This window comes from Daldinia vernicosa, assembly GCF_022497035.1.
Source record: "Daldinia vernicosa strain CBS 139.73 unplaced genomic scaffold F5Y00scaffold_36, whole genome shotgun sequence".
In the NCBI taxonomy this organism is placed as follows: Eukaryota; Fungi; Ascomycota; class Sordariomycetes; order Xylariales; family Hypoxylaceae; genus Daldinia; species Daldinia vernicosa.
In genome coordinates, this window is record NW_025953952.1 from 306,295 (window position 1) to 330,628 (window position 24,334).

General features: G+C 46.1%; 11 protein-coding genes across 11 annotated transcripts; 6 read left to right on the forward strand and 5 right to left on the reverse strand.

Annotated features, from left to right (window-relative positions):
- Positions 1-266: 266 nt before the first annotated feature.
- Positions 267-1,044, reverse strand: F5Y00DRAFT_271357 (uncharacterized protein; the record flags this gene model as incomplete). The annotated part of the gene is made up of 1 exon (XM_048012782.1): positions 267-1,044. The coding sequence occupies one exon, from the start codon at positions 1,042-1,044 to the stop codon at positions 328-330; it is 717 nt and encodes a 238-aa protein (XP_047863182.1). The 3' UTR covers positions 267-327.
- A 1,653-nt stretch (positions 1,045-2,697) lies between these two features.
- F5Y00DRAFT_124070 (uncharacterized protein) lies at positions 2,698-4,204 on the forward strand. Its single transcript, XM_048004096.1, has 3 exons — positions 2,698-2,748; positions 2,813-2,885; positions 2,974-4,204. Exons 2-3 carry the CDS (start codon positions 2,835-2,837, stop codon positions 4,054-4,056), a joined length of 1,134 nt encoding a protein of 377 aa, XP_047863183.1. The 5' UTR covers positions 2,698-2,748; positions 2,813-2,834; the 3' UTR covers positions 4,057-4,204.
- F5Y00DRAFT_124071 (peptidyl-tRNA hydrolase) lies at positions 4,205-5,170 on the reverse strand. Its single transcript, XM_048004097.1, has one exon. It carries the CDS (start codon positions 4,973-4,975, stop codon positions 4,352-4,354), a length of 624 nt encoding a protein of 207 aa, XP_047863184.1. The 5' UTR covers positions 4,976-5,170; the 3' UTR covers positions 4,205-4,351.
- A 49-nt stretch (positions 5,171-5,219) lies between these two features.
- Positions 5,220-7,020, forward strand: F5Y00DRAFT_242106 (BAR domain-containing protein). The gene is made up of 5 exons (XM_048008459.1): positions 5,220-5,561; positions 5,637-5,807; positions 5,871-6,018; positions 6,071-6,129; positions 6,182-7,020. Exons 1-5 carry the CDS (start codon positions 5,549-5,551, stop codon positions 6,574-6,576), a joined length of 786 nt encoding a protein of 261 aa, XP_047863185.1. The 5' UTR covers positions 5,220-5,548; the 3' UTR covers positions 6,577-7,020.
- A 433-nt stretch (positions 7,021-7,453) lies between these two features.
- On the reverse strand, positions 7,454-9,024 carry F5Y00DRAFT_271361 (3-carboxy-cis,cis-mucoante lactonizing enzyme). Its single transcript, XM_048012783.1, has 2 exons — positions 8,457-9,024; positions 7,454-8,402 (listed from the first exon to the last, which is right to left on the reverse strand). Exons 1-2 carry the CDS (start codon positions 8,828-8,830, stop codon positions 7,601-7,603), a joined length of 1,176 nt encoding a protein of 391 aa, XP_047863186.1. The 5' UTR covers positions 8,831-9,024; the 3' UTR covers positions 7,454-7,600.
- Positions 9,025-10,463: 1,439 nt separating this feature from the next.
- Positions 10,464-12,331, forward strand: F5Y00DRAFT_242110 (putative glucooligosaccharide oxidase). The gene is made up of 3 exons (XM_048008460.1): positions 10,464-10,977; positions 11,032-11,566; positions 11,616-12,331. Exons 1-3 carry the CDS (start codon positions 10,508-10,510, stop codon positions 12,093-12,095), a joined length of 1,485 nt encoding a protein of 494 aa, XP_047863187.1. The 5' UTR covers positions 10,464-10,507; the 3' UTR covers positions 12,096-12,331.
- A 238-nt stretch (positions 12,332-12,569) lies between these two features.
- F5Y00DRAFT_254170 (phospholipase D/nuclease) lies at positions 12,570-14,307 on the forward strand (the record flags this gene model as incomplete). Its single annotated transcript, XM_048010138.1, has 3 exons — positions 12,570-12,771; positions 12,828-14,050; positions 14,161-14,307. 3 exons carry the CDS (start codon positions 12,570-12,572, stop codon positions 14,305-14,307), a joined length of 1,572 nt encoding a protein of 523 aa, XP_047863188.1.
- Positions 14,308-15,822: 1,515 nt separating this feature from the next.
- F5Y00DRAFT_263840 (amino acid permease/ SLC12A domain-containing protein) lies at positions 15,823-17,610 on the forward strand (the record flags this gene model as incomplete). The annotated part of the gene is made up of 3 exons (XM_048011563.1): positions 15,823-17,318; positions 17,371-17,520; positions 17,571-17,610. 3 exons carry the CDS (start codon positions 15,823-15,825, stop codon positions 17,608-17,610), a joined length of 1,686 nt encoding a protein of 561 aa, XP_047863189.1.
- Positions 17,611-17,708: 98 nt separating this feature from the next.
- F5Y00DRAFT_124148 (uncharacterized protein) lies at positions 17,709-19,167 on the reverse strand. Its single transcript, XM_048004098.1, has 3 exons — positions 18,764-19,167; positions 18,547-18,694; positions 17,709-18,485 (listed from the first exon to the last, which is right to left on the reverse strand). The coding sequence occupies exons 1-3, from the start codon at positions 18,930-18,932 to the stop codon at positions 17,930-17,932; spliced, it is 873 nt and encodes a 290-aa protein (XP_047863190.1). The 5' UTR covers positions 18,933-19,167; the 3' UTR covers positions 17,709-17,929.
- A 2,204-nt stretch (positions 19,168-21,371) lies between these two features.
- On the forward strand, positions 21,372-22,645 carry F5Y00DRAFT_242121 (glycoside hydrolase family 43 protein). The gene is made up of 3 exons (XM_048008461.1): positions 21,372-21,765; positions 21,841-22,437; positions 22,499-22,645. The coding sequence occupies exons 1-3, from the start codon at positions 21,481-21,483 to the stop codon at positions 22,601-22,603; spliced, it is 987 nt and encodes a 328-aa protein (XP_047863191.1). The 5' UTR covers positions 21,372-21,480; the 3' UTR covers positions 22,604-22,645.
- A 608-nt stretch (positions 22,646-23,253) lies between these two features.
- F5Y00DRAFT_271363 (uncharacterized protein) lies at positions 23,254-23,889 on the reverse strand (the record flags this gene model as incomplete). Its single annotated transcript, XM_048012784.1, has 1 exon — positions 23,254-23,889. One exon carries the CDS (start codon positions 23,887-23,889, stop codon positions 23,254-23,256), a length of 636 nt encoding a protein of 211 aa, XP_047863192.1.
- Positions 23,890-24,334: the final 445 nt, after the last annotated feature.

The following is a 24,334-nucleotide window of genomic DNA, read 5'->3' on the forward strand; positions in this document are numbered from 1 at the left end:
GCAAAGGATCGTGCCCGACGTGTAATCTCCGCAACAGCAGCCAGGTATCAACATGTCATCCGCAAGATGACACTTATGGAAATATAAATATTATAAGTAAAATAAATATAACTATAGATAATTAGACATTCATCAACCGCCAAAAATATAATATAATAGAGTGTTATCTCGCGACAAGAGTGACCGAGGCCAACGTCAGTGTATATAGATTCTAGAATACAGAAATAAGTAGTCAGATTTCATCGTAACTCCCTTATCCAGTAGGAGGACTACTTCATGTACAATTAGCCCTGAAGCCATTGTCATATATCTCTTCCCTGCATATAATCACCATTCCACGTCGTCGGGATTGCTAGGGCCCCATGCCCCGGCCTGTTCTTCAAAGTTCTCCGGCTCAAGAGGGCCATCAACCGTCTCACCAGTACTGTATGAGGATTGTTCTGGACTGAAATCATCGACCTTGAGCTCATGGCGAAGTGGAGATGGCAAACCACGAGATAGACCAAGATAATTTCCGCGACCCTTCTGAGCTTGACTTTTGTTCCAATCCCTGTGCTCTTCATATCTACGCTTTTCCATCCTTTTCTGACGCTTCACAGTATGAATGAGCATGAAGAAAAACAGTTCCGTCCTATCAAATAGTTCGCTGGCGACAACGTTCAATCTGTTGATATAGTCGGGACCGTTAAGCTCGCGTCTCTGTTCTTCAAGTTTGGCTATTTCTGAGAACCTTCTCTGAAAGGCCAAGTGTCTGATAACAGCCTCGGTGCAATTGTCGACAGAGTCGGCCGGGAGTAAGACGTCTATCATGTCGAGCAATCCGTCTATATCATTCTTGTTTCGGAGCAAATCATGCTCTACGCAGAAATGTACTATAGGCGATGCAAATATCCGAAGAGCATTCTTCGCTGATCTGAACCGTGCTTCATATTGCTTCCAGGGCCACTCGGTCGAATTATCCCATAAGTCCCATGTGTTCCTAGTGGATTCGAAAGGTGGCCTTGATTCCTCCTGAGGCGATGGAGAGGGGCGGCGATGGGGCATCTCTGCTAAACTTTGCGACGTTTCTGACCCGTGTGCTTCACCACCCACCTCGCTGGTCTGGCTTGATGGAGTTTTAGATGTAGTATGTGAAGAAGTGCTGCTGCTGTTCTGAGACGGTTGCGGCCTTAAGCTCGACTTAATCTTCAACGCGTTCTCTGGCCCAATACGAAGGTAGAGCTTAATCCGGGATTCTTGTAATGCTACCTGTGCCTTCCACTTTTTATCTTGTTCAGATGCCACTTCGACCCGGGAATCTATAGCGGCGCGTTCTTAGATAGGTACACCTTTAAAGCTGAGGTTTAATAAAACCAATTACAAAACCCAGTCTCCCTATCTACCAAAGTTAGAAAGGTAGTTATTGATTGCCTTGTCAGTCTGGAATAAGTGTCGGCAAGTCAATAGACTACCTATATAGTCAAAATATAGAGGTAATGGTATGTACCTACGAGTATAAATAGTGTTGGCGAGTATGGTTAGGTGGTGAACGTGACTTTATTATCGCCTGAGGACGGAAACCTAGTTCTGCGCAGGTGGTCCTATCTCAAGCTTCAAATACCTTCTTGATACTGGTTACCGAATGCAAATATATCTGCATGGAAAGTGAGTCAAGCGTACCTTGATACGCAATGAGTCGTTAGGGATTCGAATGGCTGCACTCCTTGGGAGTATTAGGACAAGTGTAGTGAATGTAGCAAACATCATGGGGGTGAAAGAACAGCAAGACCGATCGGCAGCACGGTTCTATTTAAGAGTCTACGTTATTCCTTAAAAATATGATAAGAAAGTTGGAGAAGATAATGATAAAGTTCACAAAATACCAAAGAGTCATCAAGCATTGGATTGCCAGTGTGAGGTGTCTGCTGACACTAACTGTTCCACACAAAACCATCTTGCGCTGCGACTTTTTTAGCAAGTCGTGTGAAGCAATACATGTAACAATTGTAAAATCTCGACATGAATTTCTTTGGGTTAAACACTTATCCAATGGCAAGTTGTGGAAGGGCGATTTGTGTTGGGTACCTTGGGTATCTTAGGCAAACCTTAGGAAGGTATCTACGCAATTCACGCTGGTGCCCACCAACTACCTTAGGTACCTACCTAAGGTACGTGTAAGATTTATGCTGTGCGCTTCTATGTTCACTGCTCTTTCTAGTTGGTAATTCCTTAATTAAATCTTGTCGCGTGGAAAGTGCGCATTACTTTGATGGAATACAGTTCTAGTGGTTACTAACATCTCTAGGTTAATGTTTATCGTACACTTGCAATAATGGTCTCTTGGCGAATGCGATTTAAAGTACCTAATTCCAAGTAGTTTGCTGTTAAATCTAATGAAGCTACATGTATCTGCTTGACTGGCATAAAACAGCAAACCCTTTATGTATAATCGGTAGAGTACGTAAGTTCAACGCAACCAGTCTATATCCTTTAGCCAATCTTGATATATCGATACTGAAAATAGTGGGTTTGCTGTTTTATGTATGCCAGTCAAGCGGATACCTTTGTCGTAATTCTATTGAGAATATTAGATAATGCCTGAGTTTATTAGGTAATGTAGTCAATAGCTTTGTATCAATGCTAATACAGCTGAGGGAAGACAAGGTTGCCGTCCTTTACTAGTTTAAGCTTACTAATTCCGCGTTCCGTGATGTTACGCGATCGGAGTGATTGTTCGCCCGCTATTTGCTGGTTACCTACGTATACAAGGTATGGAAGTGCAGTAATTTTACATTTCATCAATAGATACCTATCCTGAATACACCAATTTTAGGCGGAGCAAGCGTTATATTACAATGGAATCCGAAAGATTGAAGCAGCTAGAACAGGCCGAAGAAGAATTACGCGTAAGAAACAAATGCCCCTATTAGATGATTGCTCATCCTTATAGATAGTATCCTAGTATCCTAGAAATCGCGGCTAATGTATGTTTAGCGACGGCGTGAACGCGGCAAGATTGCACAGCGCGCATTCCGGAAGCGCCAGAGTAACAAGTCACGAGATAAGCGTAACGAGACCCAGAGGTTAAAAGAGGCCATCTCAAAAATTGTCCGGGTAGTCCGACATGACGATCGCCCGGAGCTGGTCAAAGCGATCCAGGAAGCTGCTGGAGTGACCGGCTTAGACGAACATATTGTCGCCGAGCTTATCGATGAAGGAGGTAATCAAACAATGCGCATTACGGGGTCGTCACAACCATCACCTAGCTCGAGGGATCTTTCATCCGCAAACCTTGTGCCGTCGACCGGGTCGGGTACTAATACACAAGGAATACCTTCCAGTATTGGTGCTCGATCGGGTTGGATCTTGAAGTCTCAGGACTCGACTCCGCTCGGAAGAGGAACTGACATAGGATGGATGAGTACAAGATTGGACTATGGGTTATGGTTTGACACATCTCGATTCATACGGGTAGACAAACCCCCTTCGGACATCATTCCATATCTCGGAAAAGGGATGAGCACCTTCGCCGGTCGGCTATTTTGGGCTTGCGGCGAGCTTCTACTGGAACAGTGCCGGAGGGCCGAGCTATACGCGCATACAAATCCCCGAGTAGCAAGGGAAGCGAGGGAAGTAATCTGGAACATGGTTCAGCACTCACCGCCTTTACACAATGTACGATATATCATAGCACTGGCGGAGGCACGTCGCGAATTCCGCGACCGTGGTTATATCGAAGGGAATAATCCCGCTGGTGAAATCGATTCGGCATTTATTCTGCAGGAACAAGTCATGAACGACTATAAATCAAAGGGCCAGGACACCACTGGGTGGTTATCTCCGATGGCCGTCGAGCTAGAGCTTCGCAGATGCCTAAGCCTCGAATCATCCAGGCAACTCGATCGGGTGCTACAAATCTGGGATTCGAATCAAGTAGAGCGCCCTCTACTAGATATGATACAATCCCTTATTTGGAAATTGGCGGCAAGTTATATTTGTTTTGGGGATGGACCTCGCTGGCGTGTCGACCGTGTCTTGGCCTTGTTCAGTGGAAGTGTCCAGAATGCACATGCATGAAAAGATTCTAACCTAAGAATTCCATTCTTGAGTACCAATAAGTCAGCGATGCTACGGAAGTTGTCCGAGACATACCCGACAACTTCCGACAATTCAGCGTGGGAATCTAGAGTACGAATCTAGAGTGCGAAGATGAGCTATAGAAGAATATAACCTAATCTTGGACGCTAAAATTTGAAGGTCCGGGGATAAGAGCCATATTCGCACGAACACTTGTGGTCTACGCACTTATCTGCTGCTTCTTTGGGTGGAATCCGGAATAATGAATCGGCGTTCTCGATCACAGGCGAGAAATTCAGGGTTTTGCAGCCGCTTTACTGTACTCCCGTTCCCAACCTTCCTGTATGTCGTGCAAACATTCAAGCACTCTCGGACCAACTTCGGAGTCGATAACATCCTTTTGGTATCTGGTCATTTTCTTCAGCACATAGTCGGAAACAGATGTGTGGTCTCTAGCGTCGGGTCGGCCGATACCAATCGATATGCGTGACCAGTATGCGCCGGGGAAGTTCGCAGGTTTTATGCTTGCGTTGACACTTTTAACACCGTTGTGCCCTCGGTGGCTCGCGTTCCACTTTCGAATTTTAACGTGGCCCAGATCTTCCTCTAGATCATCGTGGACTAATACGAGACTCAGTTCGGACGGTTTCAGCTGGTGATATTGCAGCATCTCCTTCCAAGTTTTGGCAAGCCAAGGACCTGAAATATTCATTTGGGTTGGGCTCTGCAATATGGTATATGTATAGCCTGTCGAAGCCAAGCAAGATTTCCCGCCATATCGTTCGGATGTGAATGGTGGTTGGGTTGGACTAAGTAGCCTTTGCAATGAAGCAAGTGCAAAATGGCCGGCGGAGTGGAGGCATTCGTAGTATGGTGCTTGATTGCCTAGGCTGACAATCAAAAAACGAGGATTGAACATATTTTGGACCAATCAGGCCCTCCTGTTTAAGCAAATGGAAATGTTGAAGGACTTGATGTAGAATGTAGAAATGGGATATTTGATAATGTCTTTGCAGTTTTCTAAGCTTCCCATAGGTGAAAAATAAAGCGGACACAGGTCTGGATTTAGCTTAGCAACCTCTATGTAATCAATACGAAGTACAGTGCGTATAAAGTATCTTAAGTCAGGTACCTGACGCAACCAGTAGGTGGGGTGCCGACTAGCCGTATCTGTGGCGCAGTTACTTCGCTGACGTAGGACCTATGGATTCAGGTTCCCATCACGATTCTAATGGCCCGATGTACAAATGCTCAGCCACGACAGCCTGCGACCAATTGTCACCTAAACCAACCAAACCATCCTACAAACACAATTCGGATTCGTCAATCCTTCTAACCTTCTACAATTCTACCTCACTGTTAATATCAAATTGACAACTCCCAAACGATTCTCATTCTCCGACTATCTAGACCACAATTGCATATTTAAATTACCACTATTCGTTATTGTCAATACAAATAGTGCAGAGCAGAACGGAGCAAAGTCGCAACCATGTCGTGGGCAGGTATGAACCCCGAATTATTATATCAGGCATCAAATTATAGCGGACTTGGTCATTTCTAACTTATCCCTTTTACAGGCTTCAAGAAAAATGTCAATCGTGCAACGACCCAGGTGATGATGAAGACGGGCCATGTCGAAAAGACAAACGATCGTGATTACGAAGTCGAGGAGCGACGATTTCGGACAATGGAAGCTGCTTCGCTACGTCTCCAGAAAGAAGCCAGAGGGTATTTAGATTCGATACGAGGTGAGCTGAGAGTCTTCAAAATCGAGAGTGCGAAGTGGGCGGTATACTAAAAATATTTTATAGCGATGACTGCCTCTCAAATGCGCATAGCCGAGACGATAGATGCTTTCTATGGTGATGCCGGAGCTAAGGATGGTGTTAGCAGAAGCTACAAACAAGCCGTGGAAGATTTAGATACAGAAACGATAAAGGCGCTGGATGGTCCATATAGGTATAGGTTTGAAGAGATGTGATATTGGGGGTACTGAGCTAACATGTTCTAGAACAACAGTATTAGAACCTATCACTAAGTTCTGCGCATATTTCCCCGACGTCAATGAATGTAGGGTCTCCATATCCTTCTTAGTCGTATTCACCATTAACATCCCATCTAGGCATCAAGAAACGTGGCCACAAGCTGCTGGACTACGATGCGTTACGAGCGAAAGTCAAGAAATTAGCCGAGAAGCCCGATAAGGATGTAACGAAACTTCCACGCACGGAGAAAGAGATGGAAATCGCTAAGGCTGCCTACGAACAACTCAACGAGCAGCTATCCACCGAGCTACCTCAGCTTATCGACCTTCGAGTACCCTACCTTGACCCAAGCTTCGAGGCCCTCGTCAAGATCCAACTTCGATTCTGTGCCGAGGCTTATAGTAGAATGGCTCAAGTTCAACAGTACTTGGATGCGGATACTAGGGAGCAGTACGCCCAAGGTCAACTGGACTCGAGAGTGGAGCAAGTATTGCAAGAGATTCGGGAACTCAGCATCAGTGGCACAGTATAAGAGCGTGATTGTTAGGTATAAATACGCGGAGTTAGATGAAAAAAAGAAAGGCTTTCATTAGGCGCGGTGGTTCTGGTCTGGGCTGGCATTTTCATAGGTAGGGCACTCTTAGGACAAGCCGCGGCACGATTCACGGGTTCATGTTAAATACCGAGCAGGACGACGGATTTGCGAATAGCAGCCGAGTATTTTCTGAAAGTAGATTTGGTTTCTGCGTCTTCAAGGAGATGATACGATACGCTTTGCGTTCCTTCCTCAATATTACATTAGGATACCACCTATCAATCTTGTATTTCTATGGTCCCCTTCAACCGCAAGTCGTTTAGTTAGTATTGGAAGTATATGTCGGTATAAATGTTGAATCCGAGGGTGGCCTTCATCTTTAGATTATTCTCACCCAAAAGGTTGTGTCATTGTTCGTATCTTTCTGAGGAAATTATATTGCGTTGAAGATTAAACCCTCTGTCTTTAGGCCTTTCGTTGAGGCTTATATGAAAAGGCGGGTTCAATGTAACTCAATACCGGACAGATGTTAAGTGGTGAACTTCGACTATAACGTTGCGATACTGAAACGGCGGGAAATGGGTACTTGTACTGCTAATATAATCAACGAGCCTAAGATAACAATGAATACTGAATATGTTCTGGCTGCTATATATTTCTATATCCTTACTCTGAACTCTGAAGATTTTAGGCACAAGTGTCTCACGCTATGTTACGGTCTACTACCGTATCTACGTAGTCCTTGAGCAATGATTAGATGATACTGGAGAGTATGGTTAGGATCAGATGTATAACGAGATAGAAACGAAAACAAATACCCACACCAAAAACTATGCGAGAGGGAGGCTTATTGATGACACAAATATATACGATCCTTTTCTGTATCTACAACTATACAATACGGGGAAACACGATGCTGATGAAGTCTTATATGCTTAGAGTTAAACTACCGAGTAGCCCTTGAGCCTAAAACATCATTTTATCTAAGCATTCGGAGTCCCTTTCCCCTTTTGTTATCGATCTATTCAACCCACACGACAACGCTCAGTCCATCTTCTTGCTGGGGAGTGCCAGGTGTCGCAATCGGTAAGGTGGCTACGAGGTCACCTAGCTTGCCTGTCTCGGGGTTACGTGAGATGATAGCTACGTTGCTGCTCGTCTGTCCACCGACGGCGACGAAGTTACCGGCCTTGTTGATCGAGAATGTGCGAGGGAACCAGGCGTGCGCGGGGGTAGCCTCGACGAACTTGATGTCCCCAGAGCTAGGGTCAATGCTGTATGTAACTAGGGAGTCGTTTTGGGGACCGAACGTCTCGTCGGCTCGGTTGGCTGCGTAGAGAAAGTTACCCGAGACCTGGACTTCGGCAGCCTTGGAACCGTTAGGGGCGGCGCTACCTTCGGCGTACGTGGCCAGCGTTTGGGTCTTCTCTAGAGATAGACACCCCCCGTCAGGGTAGGACACAGTCCAGGCAGATACCGAGTTACCCAGCTCATTCACCGTGTATAGCCTCTGACCGTCCGTGGAACCGGCGGTAGGCGCCCACCAGGCGCCGTGGCGTGGCCCATCGCCTGCGCCGGCGACGCCCGGCTCGCACGCTGTAAGGTCACCCGTCTCAGCGTCAATGCTAAAGATGCGGATTAAGTCCGCGCCCAAGTCCGGCACGATAAGGTATTTTCCGGTTGGGTCAAGCTGGGCAGCGTGTGGGTGGGGAGCATTCTGTCGCGAGTTGGGTCCAGGCTCGGACATGTTAAACTTCGACTGCGCCAGGACGGTTGAAACCTCAGAGAGGGGGAGCTTGTACCTCGTCAACGTTGATGGGTCACTAAGACAACTGTTAATCCCTAATCATAACGAGGGGACACGGATGGTCTCTCACTATTCGACTGTGGCAATGAAGCCGTTGCCATCCTTACCACCATATGGCGTGCCATGGACGCTGGCGCCTGAGGTTACGGTTTGTCCAGTCTGCTTCAAGCTACCGTCTGACTCTACAGAGTAAGAGGCAAGTATACCACTTCCATTCCAGTCCTCATCGACGCAATATACTATTCCCGAGCCCACGTGTAGCCAAGCAGGCAATGTTCCACATCCTGACACGGATGACTTATTGACTAAGGTACCATTGCCGCCACTTCCAGTGAACTCGAGCGAGAAGATCTTGCCAGTATAGTGCGATGCGAGTAGGTTAGCTCCCAGCACTTCTGGTGCTAAGCCCAATGTTCCTAGAACTAACGCCTTGAGGAATGCCATGGTGAATTATGTCTTACAATGTAGCGAGAGGAGGGCGCCAAGCTAGAGAAATTTCAACGAAAGTGAAAGAAGCGGACCAGAGGTTAAAATTATTAGTTTTTGAAGATGAAGCGAATGTTGTTCGCCTTTGAGGTGACGGAAGTCGTATCGCGAGGCGAGAACGCTAGAACCTAAGGGGTACATCCAAAGGCCGCCGTTCCTAGTTTACAGCCTCAAAAGTAGTGTCGTAATTTGCCAGTCTAGGGCAAGTTGTCGCGAACAGATTGCTACTAGGCAAACCAGGCCGACGAGTTCGTTCCGCGAGCGCAAATGGCAACGACTCGGAACATGATCCCGATTGTGCAACGTTCCGGACGGGAGGAATTACTCTGGGCAGGGGGGTTTGAGGCTAATTGGTCCGGTACGTCGTCTGAATAGTCAACCCTAGCTTAATTAAAGATCCTGATAAAGCCGTCTCGTTGGCTACATGATATTGCGTACTTTGCTTGATGTGACGATGCCCCAGAGAACACCCCACACTCCCCGCGACGATCCCGGAGGCACGGTCCTGTGTCCTGATGGACAGACAGCACATGGTAATTACGGCGTCTAATTACAGCCTTTCCATTCTCGATTACGGGCGCGCAATACGCGGCTGGCGCTTAGGAACTGTACCCTCTTGGCGAAAGATTATGCACCCCAACTTGGAGGTGGTAGACGCGTGACTAGGTAAATTCTCTAGAGAACGAACCCTTGATATGCCGCACATTGGGTTATGCATAGTCCCATCGCGAGATGGGTCTTGACGACATTGCGTCTACCTCCTAGTTAGAGAGTCGGCATTTGACGCCGTCTAGGCCGCCCGCCTGCCATCGGGGAACTTGCCAATATGGCGCATGATGCTCCGTAGGATCATCTGCTGGGGCTCGGGGTCTTAAAACTTCAATCTAAGCGTATCGTAGATGTAAACCTCTTAACTCGACTTGCCGAGCTTAGACGCTCGGCACCCACAAGTACTGATGCAGGTTTTTGGGGGTTATCAAAGGGTCTTTAGTCTTGAAGTATTAAGGGACTAGAAGACGTATATATCAGGTGGTTTTTGTCAATATTAAGCGGTTGTTTGATCTGTACCCCAGAGTGTGGAGGTGCTTTTAATATAGACGCGCGCTTTGGTTGTTGTACATGATTAGCTGTTATGTTAATGACCTAGGTTTCATATAGGCTGTATAAGATAGCGTGCTACTAGAAAACTAGATTGGCAAACCGAGAAGATCGCCACGAACCCACTGGCGTGGATACAGCACGCTTCGTTCGGGTCAAGATTCCTACGTCTCGGCTCCTCTATCAGAAAGGGTTGACACTTAGTCGGTCAATCCCCGGGGGCATCCACCTGGAGAGCCTCCCAACTCCCGAGGATGAACGGCCAGGGATGTTCGATATTAAGTTTCGGACCATTTAGCCCTATATCGTCGTCGACAATGCGTCCGCTATAAGTTAAGTATGGATAGCGATCTGTGATAAAGTCATAGAGTCGTTCGACACGTCGTTCGAGCATTGCTGGACTTCTACAGACGGAACTGGCCGAATCGAGGGTATATCAATCTCTGAAAGATCAGAGATTTAGGACGCCATAGGACTCCTTGGTCGTATCGGTAGCATCTCAACAATAAACATCACCTTCACAGAGCTCCCGACGAGATGCATTCGACAGCGGCTTTCTGCATTGGGCTCGTGGCCAGCCTCGCTCAGGGAGCTGTCCTCACCAGGCGTGCTGCTCTAGAGGACTGTCTCTCGAGTAGTGAGACAGTCGTAGATGCGATCGGTTCTGACGACTACAACCGCGACATTACGCCTTTTAATAAGCGGTTAGAATTTACACCTGCAGCCATTGCCGTACCGAGCACAGTAGAGCAGATCCAATCCGCCATAGCGTGCGGCTCAAAACTGGGGTATAAAGTCACCGCGAAATGTGGAGGGCATAGTTATGCATCTCTAGGTCTTGGCGGAGAGGACGGCCACCTTATCATCGAGCTAGATCGCATGAGCTCTGTTAAGCTTGACACAGAGACCAACATCGCGACTGTGGACTCGGGTACGAGACTGGGTCACCTAGCATCAGAGCTATACGCTCAAGGAAACCGCGCTATATCCCACGGAACATGTCCAGGGTAAGTGTTCAAGCATAGCATAGCCATAAATGATAGCCATCGCTAACGACTTAGTGTTGGAATCTCCGGCCATATCCTCCATGGTGGGTTCGGCATGAGCTCCCACTCGCGCGGTCTCGCATTGGACTGGGTGGTTGGAATGAATGTTGCATTGGCAAACGGATCGCTTGTCCACACCTCAGCAACAGAAAATAAGGACATTTATTGGGGTCTGCTAGGCGCAGGCTCAAATTTCGGAGTTGTCACAAGTTATGAGCTAAAGACCTTTGAGCCTCCGGCTAATGTCACATGGTTCGTGGTTAATATGCCATTGAAAAAGAACACATCCGTTGCTGCTCTGGAGGCGATAGAAGACTACGCCCTGAATACTATGCCGGCCGAGCTGAACATGCGCCTTTTCGCCACGCGCCAATTCACTCAGCTGGAGGGTATCTATCAAGGAAACAAGACAGACCTCGAGGTTGCGTTGGCACCATTACTAAACAAGACCGGGGCGTCCATAGCGCAAGCCCAGACGACCACTTGGATCAAGGGCCTCGAACACTTCGCTACTATGAAACTTAACCAGACGTACCCTTACACGCAAGTGGTAAGTAACCTGACCTAATAACGTTGATAAGGAATTGACCTCGCTGTAGCAAGAGAACTTCTACAGCAAGAGCTTGGAACTGAAAGGGTTGAGCGGAACTGCGGCAAAGAACTTTGCTGATTATTGGTTGGATGTCGCTAAGAATGAGACAACTCGGTGGTACATCCAGCTGGACCTCCAAGGAGGCAAGAATTCGGCGGTGTGGAAAGCTGACCCGGATTTGACGTCGTACGCACACCGTGACAAGCTATACATCCTCCAGTTCTACATGACGACAAGCGGCGCTCCGGACAAGGCCTTCAAATTCGTTAACGATTGGGCGGAGACTACGACGGCTCCCCTAACCGCGGACGACTGGGGAATGTATTTCAACTACCCAGACACAAATCTAAACCGCACAAGAGCACAGGAGATGTATTGGGGTAAGAATCTGGCCAAGTTACAGCAACTCAAGGCAGAACTCGACCCCAAGGAACTATTCTACTACCCAGTGTCGATCAGCCCCGCGGAGAAGTCCGAGCTTCTATAGCGTGGATATGGTATTGCATGGGGATTCGCGTGTACATAAATGCAAGATACCATTTTGTAAGAAGTTTTGAGACGGATAATTTAGCGAAGCGAGAAATATTTAGCGTATGGTTAAAAATGCTCATTTCCCTCTATTTCCAATCGAGTCGAATATTGTCCAATCGAGTCGAATATTGGGATAAATCTTTAAAGCCTGTTAATATTATATATTTTGGTATACAAAGTACCTAATAAACGAGAGCAACTAAAGAAGAATAAGAGCGAAGTGAGGGCGACATCCATGTAACTATCCTCACTCTCAGCCACCACTTGGACATGTTTCATTTGGGATAAAAGTTGATCCGGCACCTTGAACGGACAAACAAGGATTGAAGCCTCGGATAGTTACCCGTTTTCTTACAACTTGTCATCACTAATAGATTCAATCGTTTGATTATTATGTTTCAAAGCTCGACTTCTCATTCGCATTCGTATTATGGACCCTATAGAAACTGAGCATACCTCGGATCGTACGGAACGAAGAAATATTAGATTTGACTCTTTTCCTGGATTTAAAGAAGCATGGAAACACTCCCTCGTAGAACATGCCTCAACTTTACACAATGAATTTCCAGATTATTACCTCTCTAACCCAGAGTGTCTAACAAGTACTACAACAGTAAAGTCTTTTCGTCTTGGTTCGTTAATTCTTATTAACTTTCTTTTGACAAGTGTGGCTAACTGAAGTCCATAGGTACTGGCGCATCTATATTCTTGAAATCGCTGCTTCCTGCAATAGCTACGGCTAAACATGAAGTTATTCTTGTTACTTGTTTCTGGGCGCAAGGACCCACTCTGGACGCCTTGAGGGAAACGCTGGAAAAACTCGCTGAATATCGCCGCGAGCGCATCCGTAGCGTTCGTTCAACTAGCCCAGAAGTAAATGTGTTCTCTCCGTTGAAAATACGAATATGTTTCTCGTCTAGATCCCTTTTTCAAAAATTATTCCACCCATTCTCTACGGATGGGTATGTGTACCCGCCCTCAACATGGACGACGCGGTTAGGGTTACCGAGCCCGGAAGTTTTAGAGGCTGGACTCATCGATTTGCGCGTTAAAAGTTTGTTCTTCTTACCTTTTAGCGTGATGCATCCCAAATTCCTTATTATCGACCGGGAGAGAGCCTGGTTTCCGAGCTGCAATGTGAGTTGGGAGGCGTGGCTGGAAGGATGTGTCGAAGTCAGCGGCGACGTTGTGACCACCATGGTAGAGTTTTACCGACATGTCTGGGATAGGCAACTTGAGAATCATCTCATGGGCGGACGCGGTTTAGATTATGATCGTTCTCGGCTTTCAATACTACTTGAGCCCAGCTTAACTTCAGCATCCCGAAATCATGTTGGTACCCTCGAAGACTTTATATCGGACATCGAGATCCCAGCGATACTTCTACCGTCATCTCATCACCGCAATCCTAAGTTTGACTTAATTCCATGGCACGACCATCCCCCGCCGCCGCCGACACCTCTTAATACGGCCGTGCTACAACTCTTAGACATGTCGGAACATATCATCTATATTCAAACCCCAAACCTCACATCTGCGATCGTAATTAATAAACTTCTGGAGGCTCTAAAGCGGGGAGTCAATGTTACTATCGTAAGTAACGAGAGACTTATGCTTTTAGAGCAAATCGTTACAGCCGGGACTACGACATCTCGCTGTCTTAATTCACTAATTAAGAGATATAAGATACTAAAAGCGCAGCGTCCTAAATCGATGAGCAACGAGAGCCGCGCGAATTCAGACCTGGGTGTTGACATTGAAGCACAGCAACCTCAATTGGGACTCTTGAATGTCTATTATTATCGTCCAGCCCCTAAAAACGAGACCGACGAAACAGCCGAAGAACCAGTACAATCGCATCTCAAACTAACCATAATAGACTATCAATATGTTATACTTGGGTCTGGAAACGTAAGCGAATCCCAGAATCCGAATTTCTTGGCCTCAGAAAACGATGAGATCGCACCATTTTGTGTTTTGCGTAATCTATCATAGAAATACACTAACAAAGCAATTTGCAGATGGATCGCGCAAGTTGGTTCACAAGCCAAGAGCTAGGTATATTATTCCACTCCGAGGACTTCGCGACAGCAGTTTCCACGGCTATTTTCAAAACTCTGAGTGGTAGGCGAGAATCGGTTTTTCTCTCGGACGAGTTGAAAGATTGAAATCCTACCTCTATCCCGAGTTTGCTTCATACACTGGGGCAAACTCGCGATAGCGGCGGCAAGCGTAAATTTCTAGTAAGAGATCTCTACCTGGGTAACCCCGGCTTAGGATAAAGCCTTCCTTACATTACATAGTTCTTGAGAAGTCGTTTTAGTGAGCTATCCACAAACTAACCGCCTACGGAAGACAAGAGAGACTAGAACCAGGATTCCCCACGCCTAAAGCGCCTAGAATGGGGTTTAGGCGACTATTTCGTCAACTTGCCATCTTGATGAGGTTGCAATTAGAACTCTCTACGTTAGTGCAATTCGATCGTTTTTACCAGCGACTTAGCTTGCCCACAACCCAAATCATGTGAAAAGTTGGATGCTGTTGGACCGGGAACGTTTCGTTTCGGGGTACCTCGGTTAGAAATTCCAAACCAACTGCATCAACTCTGCGTCTTTTTTAAGTTCTCGGTCAGTGCTTCGGTATCAATGCGCATACTGTATGGAAAAAGATATCCCTAGGTAGGTAGATATGAGACATGAAAACACGAAATGGAAACACAAAACATATAAAACACATACGTATGAGAATGATGGCGTAGAGCTAGGTTTTATGGGTTGACCGAGCCTCAGTGTATAACAGCGGTGGCGTATGTAGCTTTCACCGAAAAACGCCGCCGTTTCGCAAGCGGCAGCGGGATAAGCCATATTCTAATCAAGAACCTTGGCTCGCTATTTTATTCGCTAGGTTTCGATAGTAGGACTGGTCAAAACATTGGCATGCAGTCACAAGTTTCTGGGATCAAGGGTCTCCTTTCTAGAAATTAAGGATATAATAATAATACTAATCCCCCACGCATTGGCTGTTAGCAAAGCCGGAACTTCGTCTTACTGGTGGTCGATAGAAAGGGCTGATGTCAGATTCTCTGTCTCCCGTCGACCGCTTGCATCGCCGTCGGTGAATCGCAACGAGCCTTATCGGGTACCTGGTGCGCCCGGGGTTAGCTCCCGCTCCGCTCAAGTCACTGATTTCTCGCATGCATATCATGTCGATATCCTTACCCTTAGCCGATCGCTGATCACTAGTAACGGTCCAGTCACATTCCCAAGTTGGATCCCTGTTACGCCCTGCGTCACCATAGTCCTCCTAGGTCGAGCCGAGAACCAAGGCGCCGGATTCGGCTTGGCGCATGATAGGTATCTTTTCTCACCGTAACTACCTGTTAAAAGGCCGCGTAGGTAATACTGTGAGAATCCTTCCTGGTCATTCCGGCTTTTTGGTGTTTTCTTGCATCGCCATTTTTGTGACTGGCTGATTAGATCTTAATCATATAGCCCGGCTAGGAATTGCCTTGCTATCGCGAGAAGACCGCTTTTTAACAAGCCGCCGCCTATGGACTTCGTGCAAGAGTTCTTTTCTCTTCTTCTCAAAGGAATTTTCGGCCGCCCCAGTACCGTCTCTAGCATCTGGTTCTTTGCTCGCTGAAGTATTCGTACTTTCACCAGATAGAGGAGTAACTCCTCACCATGGCATCTTCGGGTGTCGAATACCCAACCGCCTCAGCCTCTGGGTATGCTGTTGGAAATGGTCTCTCCGATACGGAGAAGATTGCCCTCGGTCGCCAAGACAGCCGGATCGAATCTCTCGCGATGGTTGGTGAGACGGACGGCACGCATCGCAAACTTAAGGCTCGCCATATCCAGCTGATCGGTATCGGCGGTACAATTGGCACGGCCCTCTATGTTCAGATCGGTGCCGCCCTGCTCGACGGCGGCCCGGGAAGTCTGTTTATTGCCTTCTCACTCTGGTGTACTGTCATTCTCGCTGTGACCATGTGTATGGCAGAGATGGTGTCATATCTACCGATCTCCTCGCCATTCATCCGTTTCGCCGGTCGTTATGTCGACGAAGCTTTTGGTTTTGCTGCCGGCTGGAATTTCTTCGTCTTCGAGGCTATGCTTGTGCCATTCGAAGTGACAGCATGCAATGTTGTCATTCACTTCTGGAGTGATATTGTGCCAGCAGGAGCCATCATTGCAATCGTCCTCGTGCTTTATGCGCTAATCAACCTCCTGGCTGTTGAATGGTACGGTGAAACGGAATTCTGGGCCGCCCTCGGTAAAGTGTTACTTATCGTTGGATTAATCGTATTTACGTTCGTTGTTATGGTGGGTGGGAATCCGCTGCACGATCGATTCGGCTTTCGATATTGGTACGAACCTGGATCGTTCGCTGAATATTACACGACTGGCTCCCTCGGCCGTTTTCAGGGCTTCATGCAATGCTTGATCCGGGCAGCTTTTACTATTGCTGGTCCGGATTACGTTTCTATGGCCGCTGGCGAGGCCCAAAACCCTCGCGTGGTAATGCCCAAAGCCTTCAATGCCGTGTTCTATCGGTTGACCACGTTCTTCATGCTCGGGTCTCTATGTGTAGGGATCCTAGTTCCGTACGACGACGCCGAGTTGACCCGGGCATTCGCCAATTCCGCGCCTGGGGCGGCAGCTTCACCGTATGTCGTTGCGATGAATCGATTAAATATCCCAATCCTTCCGCACATAGTCAACGCCATGGTATTGACCGCCGCCTTCTCCGCCGGCAATAGTTATGTATATTGCGCGTCGAGGTCCCTTTACGGGCTCGCCCTCGAGGGCAAGGCGCCCAAGTTCTTCACCAAGTGCACAAAAACAGGCGTCCCCATCTACTGCGTGACGTTAGTATTATTGATCGCGTTACTGGCCTTCCTCCAAGTAAGCGAGAATGCCGCAGTGGTGCTTAACTGGTTTGTTAGCCTGGTAACTGCATCCCAACTCATCAATTTCAGTGTGATGTGTGTTACTTACATCTGCTTCCACCGAGCTTTGGAGGCGCAAGGCATCAGTCGCGATTCCTTACCTTATAAGGGGTTCTTGCAACCTTATGCAGCTTATTACGCCTTGTTCGCGACCTTCGTCATGACCTTTATAGGAGGCTACACGGTTTTCCTACCAGGCAAATGGGATGTTCCGAATTTCCTATTCGCGTAAGTGATGTGTTCTAGATGCCCATTAGATCATGGCTAACAGTTAAGCTAGCTACGTTATGGTTGCGGTATGTCCGGTACTCTTCATTGGCTGGAAGCTGGTTCATAAAACCCGGTATCATAGGCCATACGAAGTGGACTTGCTCAAAGACGTAGCTGCGGTCGAAGACTATACTAACCAGTTCGTCCCGGCACCTCCCAAGTGAGTTCACCTTCCTATGCCATATTAGATATCTTGCTTAACAGTCATAGGAACTCTGTTGCCAAGTGGTTCAACTGGTTATTCAGTTAAGGGCACATGTTTCATCCGGTAAGAGGGCATTTGATAAAAGGTATGGAAATGATGTCGTCCTCCATTTTTGGTATGTACTCCAAATAGACCACGTGATATTGCCAATCATAAACTATCACTGCTGTATCGTGGAGAGGCTTGGGTAAACAAGGAATCCTGATTTCTTTTTGGCTATCCGGTGCCTAAATGCTACCTAACCTAATAACCTCCCAAACTCCGAGGTATGCTTTATATTACACGAATATCATACTTCATTACATAATAAATGCAGGTCGCAAAGGGTATTTTAAGTTGTTGTGAAAGATGGATTTGTAAAGTGTCATCGCCGTGTCCTGGGCATAGGCGATAATTCGATCGGTCTACTCCTGTAAGGGTCTGAGTATCTCCGTCTTGAACCCGCTACAGAGACACTAGATTCCCCATCCCATGAGTCCGGTGTCTCCGGCCGTATCTTCCAATTTCGCCCGTGATTTTGGGCCGCTCGCTTTTCTCTGTCTTGCCTTCGCCTATACAAGAATGCAACCACCGCTAATGCCACAATCGCCGCAGACCCAAACGTAGAGCCGACAATTATACCAACTAAGTTAGGTGATAGAGAGTCAGTTGTCGCCTGAGTACCTTGATTGGCTTGTACGGCAGCTGCTCCTGGCTCTGGGTAGCCATTAGCGCCCATAATTGTGACCATCATTGGCGGGCGTGTTGATAGTGCGCCGGTGGTGTCAACAGCTGTAAGAGGCAGGGCTAAACTTGAAGTCGTCGGTACGGTCCGATATAATAATTCTATTTCGCCGGAGCTAGCACAGAGGGGCATAAGAACCGGATCCCCTATTCCATATGTCGAAAATATTTGTCGTGTTTGGCATCGCATTGGGCCGCTTTAGAGCCGTTAGTTGAGCTCAGATCTACCAAGTATGATGAGACACGGAGTCTTCCTACCAGTTAGATGTTGTGCCTTTCGAATATGCCATCGCATTGTCTTCACAGCCGGTGGCAATAGCACAAGATGATGCCGTCGAAGCGCAGCAAGCTGCAAATTTGGCCGATGTGGTGAATACGTCGCCATCGGGGCAATATATCGGTTTGGCTATTGGCTTGTGTCAATTATTCACACTCAGGCTACGTTCTTCGAAGAGGCTATAAAGGATTAACTTACTTGTAGCTGACACAACTACGAAGCCTACGAAGGGGTCTTTTGTAATAGCTGAAGCTCGAGCTGTAATAGGCGAAGGGCGGTCTATTGTGGTAGTAGATATCGCCGATTGTCCCGTAACACCCCATCGTCCAAACGACGCCATAAGCAAGGTTACCCGCCACTTCAACATGCTCGTCGGGATTGAAATGTAGACTTGGATTTAGATATTAAGGAAATATCGAGGATTGAATTCTCGTGATTCATAATCGATTAGCTAAAGATGCAGTGAGTCCCGGAATCGTGAAGTCGAGGCGTAAACTATAGAAAAGATCGGCATCGCGAATAAATAAGGCAGTTCATTCTCCTTCCCATAATAGATCGCTTCCTGTGCCGCTTCTGAATTTTTGTTTCACGATATGCAAATTAATTAGGTTTTAGAGATTCGCTCCTTCAGTTAATATTTATTGTATCGTGCCTCACCTAATAGGGAAGGACTCAAGAATCCTGCAGCCCTAAATCGATCCTATTTAGAGCGTGGAACCCCCTGTCCAAGTAGTAAGCCGAAGCAAAGCAGGGAATAAAAGCTGCTGTCGTCCCACGTGGAACGTTTCCTTAATGACAGGACAAAGAACCAACTCTAGAATTTCAGCGGAATCATGACTTAATATACTAATGTTTCACCACCTTTATAAAATATCATTCGTTCCCCCGTGGCGTAGCAAATGAGCCCCCCGAGAAATAGATCAAGATCTTTAAATAAAATCCGGTAAATAAAATCCGGCTGGTACTTTATTTTCATTTTTTTTCCTCGTGCAATTGGACCACCTATATGAGAATTCGTCTGACCTTGTCGGCTTCCTCCTGTAGTCTGACGCAATTTGGCCTTTTCTGTCTCTAGCATCGAATGTTTCTTATTCTGTAATTACCATAAAACGTATGAACACGTATTCCTCTAGCTCACTAACTATTTAGATACTACTATGTAACCTAAATGTTGGAGGTACCTAGCGGTGTGTCTGTGCTCCTCTAGGCATCGATGTCAAATAACTCGTCTTAGGGTAGCCACCCAACCATAGCTTAGTGTTATCTACTCACACGATGGTATACTTATTAGAGTTACCGTCCTCTAGGTGCATTGAAGGAAAAGGGTGATACACTGAAAACAGTCAGACCTTACATTATATTCACTGTCTTCGTCTGGGTTGAGAGAAGCTTTAGAACTAGTCTTTTTAGGAATAAGATCTTGACCCGTGATAATATACTCCCGATAGCGAATCGTCGCAAGGCTCGAGCATTAATGTATTCATTGCATTTTCGAATTTTCGTTACCTTATCCATCTACTGGGAGGATGACCTGATGCTATACCGCACGAAAGCACCTCGGGAAACTGAAACTAGAACAGCTGCTTCCTACAGCAAAACTTATCTCCTTTCGTATTTGTAATTGTATTTGGATCCTGGCTTGCTCCCCCGTAAAGGGATCAACTACGAACACCCATAATGCCGAGCACGAGCCCAAAAGGCGGGGCGAACGGAAACGGTCTGAATATAGTATGCCCTCGGGTTTGAAATGTGGGATATTAGGGACATACCGTGTATATAGACCCAGATAGCTCCACACGCCGCATGCCCCAAGGGAGGCCTGGCACTTCGTGCTCCCGGCGTTAAATATATAACAACAACAACAACCTGATGCTATACCATGAGAAGCCGTCTTTGCCACAGTAAAAAGGAACAACCGCTAAAAATATATACCACAGGTGAACACGAAGCCATTAACTTGATCGATCTTGCCTGATATTGTAGTTTGTAGTATTTGAGAATGCCCAAGAAGCGAGTTAAATAAATCAGCTCATCTATTACTTGCTTAGTCTGGCAACCGTTTTGACGAACAAGACCTATTTCCCGAGGTATTAGTCGCTTACTACTAGTCATTTGTGGTGAAGTGAGAGACCTGGGTGTTGACTTTTCTGGTGCCGCCACGGAGGTCCAAGAGAGACTTAGCATCGACCGGTATAACCACGCAACCATAGTTCCATGACAACTGCTCACATGCAAGTGTGAAATATCCTGCAATGTCTGAGTAGCTACTTCATTATGGTTGTTGTTGACACGAGAATTAGAAAACTATTTCACTAAAGAAGACATACCTACCTTACCTAACGAAATAGAAGATACATATATCAGGTTATGGCCATTCTTGTAGATATATAAGGCAGCAGCTAGTTACAATTAATCGTGAGGTATGAAAATGAATACGATGCACCATTTGTTATCTTGGCGTTTAAACAGACGAGAAGCTATACAACTTGGGGTTACTTTATCGGGACTCAAGCAGGTAGGTAGTTAGATATTAGGTAAATCGTTGACGGAATATAAAGTATCAAGACCAATAAGGTAAAAAAGAGAAGTATGTGCTGCCAACCTTCCAATTTGAACATCGTGCTGATACCATACTACCTTATATCATCGGTGCGCTTATAACTTTCAACTGTAATCACGGCGCGTGTCACATTTGGCATAAGTATACTCCACACTCCCACCGCTAACCCTTCACGGATAAATCTGCGTAGTGATTCCTCCAATAAGATGCTACTAACGGCATTGTAGGACTCCTTAATAAACGACAATACGAGACAAGGTTGCCTCTAAACCTACCTTTATTAATGGTAATAAACCTCTAATGAACTGGAAATCTGATTAACCTAAGAACTTCTCTTTTCGGAGTTCGATATTATATGCGGCTCAAAGCGACCATGATGCTGTACAATACTATATGGGCGCTTGTGCTCTTTTTAAGTACTGTGTCTGGATATGCTAATCCCGGAGCATGCTCGGGTACCTGCGTTAATACGCACGATCCGTCTATCATTCGACGATCTGATGGCACATACTTTCGCTTCTCTACCGGAGGCAAGATAGCGGTTCATACCGCGCCAGATATTACAGGACCATGGACGTATAAGGGTGCAGCACTCCCGTCGGGGTCGTCAATTGACCTCGGAGGGAACCAGGACCTATGGGTAAGCCAGTAAATAGTTAAATGTCTTGTTTAATTTCATTTAAAAAATACTAACTAAATGTTACCCTTAAAATAGGCTCCTGAGGTCGCCTTAGTTGGCAGCACTTATTACTTATACTATTCAGTCAGCGAATTTGGCGTCCAAGACTCCGCTATTGGTGTTGCCACTTCGTCTAGCATGGACGTGGGCACATGGAAAGATCTGGGATCAACAGGGATCCGCTCGTCATCTGAGAAGCCGTATAACGCAATTGACCCTAACCTCATCAATGTTAACGGAGCTTACTTTATCACTTTTGGTAGTTTCTGGAAAGATATTTACCAAGTAGCCATGAAGAATCCGCCCAAGGCTGTGGCGAGCGGTGCCAGTGCAGCTCAAGTTGCTTTTGACCCTGTCAAGACAGACGAAGAGGGCGCCTTCATATTTAAATACGGAAACTACTATTATCTCTTCTTTAGCAAGGGACAATGCTGTGGTTATGATACAAGCCGGCCAGCTGCCGGTGGCGAATATAAAATTCTAGTCTGCCGGTCTACTTCTGCAACTGGTGGGTTCGTGGATAAGAGTGGAAAGTCCTGCACTAACAGTGGTGGTACCGTGGTCCTCGAGTCCCATGGAAACGTATATGGACCTGGAGGACAAGGAGTTTACGACGACCCTGTGCATGGACCAGTAAGTATCATGTCCCCCACGATTGTTTGGCAGGTATGACTAACGATATATCGCACTACAGATCCTTTATTACCACTACGTTGATACGGATATTGGCTATGCGGATGGTCAGAAGCAGTTTGGATGGAACACAATCAACTTTTCTAGCGGTTGGCCTGTTGTGTAAAAGTAAAGAACTAGTTAGCTGGATAAAAAGACTTGAAATTTATTTTTGAAGATCTGCGTAGTTACCGTGTAGTCAAAACGTCAAATACCCAGGGCTCATCACGTCGCTAGGGATAACTCCCAACCCAATGAAAAATAGAACCAAATGTAACAGACCACAAGAGGTTTACATGTATTGGATTCTGGACGCGATCCGCATTAAGCCTTTCTTAAAAACATGGATATTGTTGCTGCGGTGTTTGGAAGGTGAAAGACTTGTGAATTTCTGGCAGGAAAATATAGACTCTTTTAGTTGATCCAGTCAAACAATTGAGAATGCCTAGCGTGACACATAAAACAGGACTAAGAAGCTGTCAAATTAATGGGTTCTGACAAGAAGACCTACATACTTCACATTTATATTATAAACTTGACTAAAACGTCAAATCATTAGACTTTATCAGTAAATGCATGAATGAATACACTAACTTACTAAACTAACTTAACAATTACTATGGTACAGTTTTGGCAAGGAACCTCAAGGTCGAAACATCGTCCTTGGCGTAAGGTGGAGGAGTTATGAAGTTGACCCAGTTAACTGGGAATACCTTACCTTAGTATGCGGAACCTGTTCATGGCTTAGAATGTTTCTTATACTTGATAATTCTTACCCTAAGTGGATTCTGCAGAGTCTGTTTGCAATACTCGATCGATGACCGCACAATTTGATTCTGGGTGCTCGTTAGGCGACGGAAGTCTTTCTTTTGTGCCTCCCCACTTACGAACAATTTCGTTAATCTTCCGGTCGACTAGATATCGTGCGACGTCTCTTGAGACGCCTTTTTTCAAGAGCTTTTCATATCCTGTATGACGATGTCGAATATGGGCATATGTAGCTAGGCGAGCTCTTACAGCAATATCTAACTTCTTACTTCTCCCAATTCTCCCACTTTTTCTTTTCGTGGTTCGCTGGACGATTTCTCTTAGGTCTTTGGGAGGTATCTGATAGAATTGATTTTTAACAGATTTGCCGAGTGCTTCCTCTAGTCTAGCATCGACTAAACGGGATTTTCGAGCTCGGTTAGCCTTTGTACGGTCGTATTCCTGTAAGACTTTGATGTAGATACTAGTTGGCACTCTAATGCCGAGCCTTCCCTCCTTTCCATAGACGATATAAACAGGCTTGCCCTCAGCGTGTGCTTGCGTCCGGCAATGCTGGGTTACATAAGAATTTCCTTTTGGAACAAATTGGTATCCCTCTGGCATTGGCGTTTTTGGGGTTGTCGGACAATCGAGATCTGGCTCCATGTTGGCATATAATTGACGACGCGCTGGAAGAAAACCTCGAAATGAATCAATGAGGATGTAGTGGGGATTCTTGGAGCTCCCACTAGCTGTACGGGCGATTTTATGTAGGAAACATAATTGAGAAGTTGAGGAAATTGACAATAGAATTGTCTGTTTACAACAATGTAACATGACAATAATGAATTCTTAATGTCGAAAACGGCGAGTATTAAAGAAAAAGATTCAGTTAGTAGGAAAATGACTATGTAGTTATGGATAGGTATTAGATTGTCAACCTGGCATTACTCATCTTTAACTTACGCAAGTTTCCCTCTGCACCTTTCACTTGCTAGTTGGGTTTCACAATGAAAATGATATGCTTATGTGTGTTTAGGTACCTAAGTATGCGCATTACAAAAAGATTACCATGAATTGCAATGTAACGACAATGATGACAATGTTGATG